This window comes from Babylonia areolata, chromosome 22 (assembly GCF_041734735.1).
Source record: "Babylonia areolata isolate BAREFJ2019XMU chromosome 22, ASM4173473v1, whole genome shotgun sequence".
Taxonomy (NCBI): Eukaryota; Metazoa; Mollusca; class Gastropoda; order Neogastropoda; family Buccinidae; genus Babylonia; species Babylonia areolata.
The window spans coordinates 32,959,633-32,967,132 of record NC_134897.1 but is presented as its reverse complement, the minus strand read 5'-3'; the positions used below and the strand labels follow the sequence as shown (position 1 = coordinate 32,967,132).

At 43.7% G+C, this 7,500-nt stretch overlaps 1 protein-coding gene across 1 annotated transcript in view; it reads right to left on the bottom strand.

The window, feature by feature from the left end:
* The window catches only part of LOC143297300 (uncharacterized), an 85,989-nt gene that overhangs the window by 21,323 nt on the left and 57,166 nt on the right, over positions 1–7,500 (bottom strand). Inside the window, exons 18-21 of the mRNA XM_076609574.1 lie at positions 7,044–7,097; positions 4,737–5,116; positions 3,986–4,160; positions 1,720–1,917 (exon numbers count right to left, since the gene is read on the bottom strand). Of these exons, the coding sequence (XP_076465689.1) occupies positions 1,720–1,917; positions 3,986–4,160; positions 4,737–5,116; positions 7,044–7,097 (807 nt within the window). The remainder of the gene's footprint in view (positions 1–1,719; positions 1,918–3,985; positions 4,161–4,736; positions 5,117–7,043; positions 7,098–7,500) is intronic.

The following is a 7,500-nucleotide window of genomic DNA, read 5'->3' as shown; positions in this document are numbered from 1 at the left end:
CACCGTAACCTGGGTAGAACGATAGATAGACAGATAGATAGATAGATAATAGATAGACTGACTGATTGATTGATTGATTAATACATTTAACTTGGGCGAACGATAGATAGATAGATTGATCGAGTGGTTGATTGATTAATTGATACATCCATCCATCCATCCATCCATACATACACCAGTACGTATATCCATACACCCACCCACCCATCCTTCCATCTGTTTATTCATCCATCCATGCATACATGCATAAAATGCACATGTATGTATGTATGTATGACAGTCGACTATGACCATCAGAGCAGCAGAGGTGGAAACCTCTGTTCCGACTGTCTGGGCTAGAATTTGGTAAAAATGGAAAGTGTCTTGCCCAAGATACATCTCCACTCTCTCGGCACAAGAAGGATTTAGGACAGTCCGTGCTGGGATGGCTCCCAAAGGCCAACTAGCTCCCAAGGCTGCTGAACTAAGGGCCAGTGCAATTTTGCCTTCTAGTTTGAGAGTCACAGTCCTTCACGAAATACTAAGCTGTAAATGGTTTCCCACTGCAATGGAGAAACCATTAATAATACAGCTCTCACTTTGCTGTTGGCCCGTCTGAAAACCTAAATCAATAATCATGTGATATAAGCTGAGTGTTGGATCTAACATACAGACATACACCAGTACGTACATACATCTACACACACAGAGACGCATACACCAGTAAGTACATACATCCATACACCCACCCACCCATCCATTTATCAATCCATCCATCCATACATACATACATAAAATGCACAACGCTTGTGCAGTCACACTGCACCATCTTGTTGAGGCATTGTAAACCGACTGGCCGTTCAGTGGCTTCTCTTTGCAGTGCCCAGTGAGGCGTTTTGAAATGGATGTTGAGCTTTAATATACAGATCGATTTGAAGAGCCATGTCAGTTCTTTTGTTTGTTTGTCTGAAGAATCAAAGATAATCTCAATGACTCTCTCATGCCATGAAATTTTCAACCTGCCTGCTTTTCACGAGGTAGACGGAGAACGAAAGGAACAAACCAAACATGATTAAAAAAAAAAAAAAGAAAAGAAAAAGAAAAAAAAGCAGGATACGCATAATCATTCGCAATATTTCCTCTCTTTTTTCTCTGTAAGCACGCGCATTGATCTTCATGCAACGTTTCATGGAAATATCAGAGCTGAGCGACGTTTCAACATCAACATTAGCAACTACCCAACAACAACAGAAACAATAAAAAACAACAACAACAATCAACAATGTACACACAAAACACCACCTCGACCACACCGGCACAGATATGATGTATCCAGCATACAGAAGAAATTTCCTTCACTCAGAATCGAAAGTTTGGAACTTGTGTATTTAAATGGTTTCTCACCAACCTAAGGCTTTCACGTATCAGTTTTGCTGACAAAAATGATGCAAAACGACCGAAATGTACGTACAACTAACATCAAAATTCCGATATCCCCTGGAAGGAAACGAAACTTTGTTCAGTATGTATCCAGAATTACAGACACTTTGTATGTCCGACTATGACCACCAGAAAGAGCAGAGGAGGCAACTGCTGTCCAGACTATCTGGACAAGAATTTCATTCTAGTGGAGACTGTCTTGCCTAAGCTACATCCTCACTCTCTCGGCCGAGAGGGTTTTTAGGGCGGTCGATGTTGGAACCCTTTACCAACGAACCTTTCCCCCCAGCAAAAACTCACCAAAGCCATGGCCTTGAAACTGGGCCAGTCGTGTCTGCCGAAGATCACCTGGATCAGGCAGAGGAGCCAGCTGATCATCAGGGGTGCCAGGTGACACACTAGCAGCCGGGTGGGCCCCACGTCTCGCTGGAAATCGTCAAAGGACGGGGTGTCGCTCACCTTCCGTAGGATCACCCGTACATCTGCAGCCTGCTCGGCCTGTTTGCGAAGAGTTTGCACACAATAAGCCCGAAGCAGAAGATCAAACACGAACGTTAAAGATCCTGTAATCCATGTCAGCGTTCGGTGGGTTATGGAAACAAGAACATACCCAGCATGCGCACCCCGAAAACGGACTATGTCTGCCTACATGGCGGGGTAAAAACGGTCATACACGTAAAAGCCCACTCGTGTACATACGACTGAACGTGGGAGTTGCAGGCCACTAACGAAGAAGCCCGTGATAAGCACCCAGGAAGTGTCCGGGTTTTTTTCCCATGTACCTTTTATTATTTACCTGTGTTGCAAGCTGAACTGGTAGCATAAACAGCGTTGACTTCAAATTGTGTCCCTCGTCCATGGAGAGAAGTACCACTCTTTTCTGTTTACTGATGTTTTACTCTCCCAGCCTCATCATTATTTAATAAGCCCATCATATGTGGGCTGTCCGTTGGCATCAGATTAAAGAACAACGAGACTAAGACAGTAAAAGATCAAACGACAATAAAGGGTAGTAACTCTCTCCATTTACAAGGTACACAACTTCAAGTCAATGCAGCATGCGCTACCAATTCAGCGAGCACACAGCAGGCATCGGATGGCCAGACAGCACATTGTAAATCAGCTAAAGTGGTATCTCGGAGACGTAGCATTTACTGTCACTGTACGATCAGAAACACTTACACTGCAGCAAATTTCACGACCTGTTCTTCACACACACACACACACACACACACACACACACACACACACACCACACACACACATGAGAAATCAAACTCAACTGGACTATTTAAAAAAAAAATCAACTTCACTAATGATGGAAACATCTACTTCATTTGAAGAATGGCCTGTGTACCACTAGTGCTACCAAATATATGCACGGTATTAGAGCATAAGCATTCCTAAAATGTGAATCGATGCAATAAATCCCCCCCACACCCTCCCCCCAAAAAAACAAACCCAAACAAACATATGAACAAAAAACAGCGTATGTACTATGTGCATTTTACTCCTTTCACATTTGTATTTATTTTAATAACTGTGTCAAAATGCAATTTACTTACCCTGCATGCATGCTGTACGGATTATTTTCGTATACCCGTTCAAAACAAAATCTGGTTCTGGTTCTGAACTCTTCATCATCCATTTTCCCTCCTTTGTCTGCCATCTGACCGCCCCACTCTGTTTCCCCAGTCATCAAAGAAATATTCATGCTAAACAGTTAAACATACATTTTGTGTGTGTGTGTGTTTGTGTGTTTGTTTGTGTGTGTGTGTGTGTGTGTGTGTGTGTGTGTGTGTGTGTGTGTGTGTGGGTGCGCGCGCGCGCCTAGAGTTGACTTAATCAAGATTTTGCGCCTTTCAAATATTATTATTAGTAGTAGTACTTTTATGTATTTATCTATCATTTTATTTATTTATTTATTCTACTTTATTTTTTTTATTTTTAATTTTTGTTATTTTTTACTTTATTTATTTTATTCTTTTTTTTTTTTTTTTCTCTCAAGGCCTAAGCGCGCTGGGTTACGCTGCTGGTCAGGCATCTACTTGGCAGATGTAGTGTAACGTATATGGATTTGACCGAATGCAGTGACGCCTCCTTGAGCTACTGATACTGATACTGACGCGGTCTGTATCTGCCACCCATCCGATGTAACGAGCTGGCTGACCGGAACACATTCCAGCAACCATGTGGCCAGCCATGCAGTATCGCAACAACTCAAACAACATCAACAGATGACGGTCGCTTCTATCTTGACTCGCAACCAGATTCACAACCAACGGATAAACGGACGAGCCAATCCACGTACCTAGCTTGACAAGGCAAGGAAAGAAGTTTGTCCCTCTTGTATTCATGTAATCTGTTGATTAAATTAAATAAATAAATAAATAAATAAATAAGTGAATGAAGAAAGAAATAAGTGCGTTTCATGTGCTCGCTGGCGGCACTGAACTTACACGTATATGAAACATCACACACACACACACACACACACACACACACACCACCTATGCTCTATCCACCAAGCCAGCTAACCAACCAGCCAACTAGCCAACCAACTCACCAAGAGGTTGTCGGACCCGAGCCAGAGAAGAGCGGTACGGGAGACAACTCCTCCAGCCACGATGAGACAGAAGATGATGATGTACATGACCAGACGTATACCGCGACGAACCTTCATCTCTAGCTCTGTGGAGTTCTCGAAATCTCTCTCTGTCAGCCTGAAGATGTTATATGCCCTGAAAAATCAAATCGAATGATCCTCGTTATAAAGTTGGATCAATTCGAATCGCAGACAGGGAGTGTGCGTGGATTGGGGATTGGGGGCACAGGAAGGATGGGGGTAAACAGAGGGATGGTGTTTGTGATGGTTATGTGTCCATTTGTATATTCGTTTATGAATACGTGGGTGTGCGTGGGTGAGGTGGACGTATATGACTATTTGGTGATATTATCTCTCTCTGTGTATATCAATCAATCAATAAATAAATGAATATATATATTGTGTGTATGAGAGAGCGAGAGAGAGAGATGCGGACAGAGGCAAAAGGTTATATGGGTGCACGCGCGCGTGAGTGCCGGCGCGTGAGTGTATGTCTACCGTACATGTGTGTGTGTGTGTGTGTGTGTGTGTGTGTGTGTGTGTGTGTGTGTGTGTGTGTGAGTGAGTGCCGGCGCGTGAGTGTATGTCTGCCGTACATGTGTGTGTGTGTGTGTGCGCGTGCGTGCGTGCGTGCGTGCGTGTGCCATGCATGCATGCGTTCGTCAATAACCACTGTCCCCCCCTCCATCCCTCCCCGCCCCCCTCCACTTACGGCTGATCCCCAAGTCCTTCTCTCTTCTTCTTAATCTTCTCCTTCTCTTTCTTCTTCTCCTCCTCCTCCTTTTTCTCCTTCTCCACCTCCGCTTCGTCCGGCTCCTCCTCGTTCTCCGACACCTCGTTCAGCCTGTCCATGGCCTCGATGTCCGCCTTGGACCGGAACGACCGCTCGTTGCGGTCCGACTGGAACCCGGACTCGCTGGTGGTAGTGTTGAGGGAGGAGGTGGTGGTGGAGGAGCTGTCCTCCTCGCCCCGCTGTTCCCTCTCTGCCCGCGCCGCCCGTTGTCTTTCCTCTCTTTGTCTTTCCTCTCTTTGTCTTTCCTCCCTCTCCCGTCGTTCCCTCTCCTCCCTGGCCTGCCGCTCTCTCTCCTTCAGCTGAGAGAAAGAAAGAATGGAGGTTCGGTTTAAGCTTCTGTAAGTCTGTAAGAGGTGTCAAAAAAGCGTGCTGACTGATCCATAAACGCTATACCATGATGTCTGCTGTATTGGGGGGGGGGGGGGGGGAGAAGAAAAGGAGTAGATTCCTTTTTGAATTTTTTAGATTCACCTTTCGAGATCACTCTTTTTTTTTGTTAGTATAGCGCGTGTCAAAGACGTTGATGTATAATGTTCCTGTGTCCCCAGGGGAGTACCTGAAATGAATGTCTTGCCTTGCCTTACCCAACTTACTTTCTCATAGACCCAATACACTGATCTGGCCTTGAGAGCCTACCCAAAAGTTTAGCGTAAAACATATCGAAGATCAGTGTGCCCGAAAGGTTGTGCATGTTTTGAGGAGGTGTGGAGGTTTCTTGCGTCGTTATGCTTGCACATGAACTGCTATAACTTTGTGTATTATTGCCTGGGATCATTTCGCACGATGAGTGAAAAAAAGAAACAAAAAACGTGAAAAAACATATGGATCATAAATGAATATGAAAAAAAAAATGTTTGGCTTTTATACCAGGAAATGACACTGGCGATAATTGTTATGGTGATGATAGTGATGATGATCGTAATGGCGGCGGTGGTGGTGACGGTATTGATTCTGTACTAATTTATTTTCCCTTCTGTTCTGTACAATTACTAATCTTAAAATACAAACATAAGGAATTAGGGGGCAATGGAAAGAAGAACATCGCTTGGATAACAAACAAATAATCAGCTAACTCTTCAGCTGCTTATTCAAGCACACATCAAACCGGCAAGTGATGTGGAGAGTTTCTGTGAGGGTTAGAAAATGCTGTCAACTGGACTTGCGCACCTGTCCTTAAAACGTGAGCAGATGTCGTTTTGTCTGAAACCTATGCCGTTGCTCTGCACCGGGCTGATTACTATTTGCAATTCAGAACAGGCTGTGTGTTACATGTCCTGTGACGGGTGTGTGTTTTATTTGTATGTGTGCACGCGGGAAAAAGGAATTTCAGCAATTAGCTTCTCTCTGTCTGTCTGTCTGTCTGTCTGTCTGTCTCTCTCTCTCTCGTGTGTGTGTGTGTGTGTGTGTGTGTGTGTGTGTGTGTGTGTGTGTGCGTGTGCGTGTATGTGTGTGTGTGTGTGAGATTGTTGACTGACTGTTTCTGGGTAATTTTTTTCTGGTCCATAATATTGTATACGTGCACATACATGCACATCTGCTTGTACAGGAAAACAACAACAACAGCTACAACAATGATACGTACACACACAGACACGTGTGTGTGTGTGTGTGTGTGTGTGTGTGTGTGTGTGTGTGTGTGTGTGTGTGTGTGTGTGTGTGAAAGTGTGCGCTACACAATGTATAAATGAAAATACACATGTTTGGAGGGGGAGAGGGCGTGGATAATTGCCAATGATGGAGGAAGAAGGGGATTCTTTTCATGACCCATTTATTTTCAGACTGACCTACTGATTTTGAGGCGAACAGGTCAAATGACCCATAAACTATTGACCAAATCCTAAGCTCTGGCATTGTATATTTATTGTATTGTATTGTATTGTACTGCATTGCATTGCATTGTGTCATATTGTATAGTTTAGTATTGTATTGTACATCTTTTTTTTTTCTTTTTTTACGACAAAAAATTCCGTGAATTCGGGCTGCTCTCCCCAGAAAGAGCGCGTCGCCACAACGCAGCGCCACCCATATACATTTAAGTCTTCCTGCCTGCAAGTCTATTTGTTCTTACCATCACAGTGAATTTTTCTACAGAAATTTGCAAGGAACAACCCTTTTGTTCTCGTGGGTTCTTTTACGTGCGCTAAGTGCTTGCTGCACACACGCGCGACATCATCAGTTTATGTCGTTCAACCGAAAGATTACAGAACCAGCAGAAAGATACATTACCTTAGCATCAACAGCGGCATCCAGCTGATCTCTGTGTCTCATCTTCAGAAACACCTGAAAAAAATATATTGCACCTAATGAGAGAAATCCCTGGAACTATTCCATAATGTGTGTACACACCTGAGTGTATTATTACCCAAAAAGCGAAGGAAAAAAACTACCTGAAATGGTAGCATATAAGCTAAAGAACACGACAAACATTGTAAAAACAGCTGAAATCATTTTGTAATGCGTGGTGGGGAAAACAATAACTTATCAATTATCGCATGAAGTGCTGGAAACAAAGAGATAAGACCTGCCGTCACAGAAGTGCAGACTAGCTCCATACACAGAAGCATCTCACACTGTAATTGCGCGCATCGTATTACATTGTAAAATGATTATGCAAAGCGTGTTTGAATGCCATAATGGTAACACACACACACACACACACACACACACACACACACACACACAC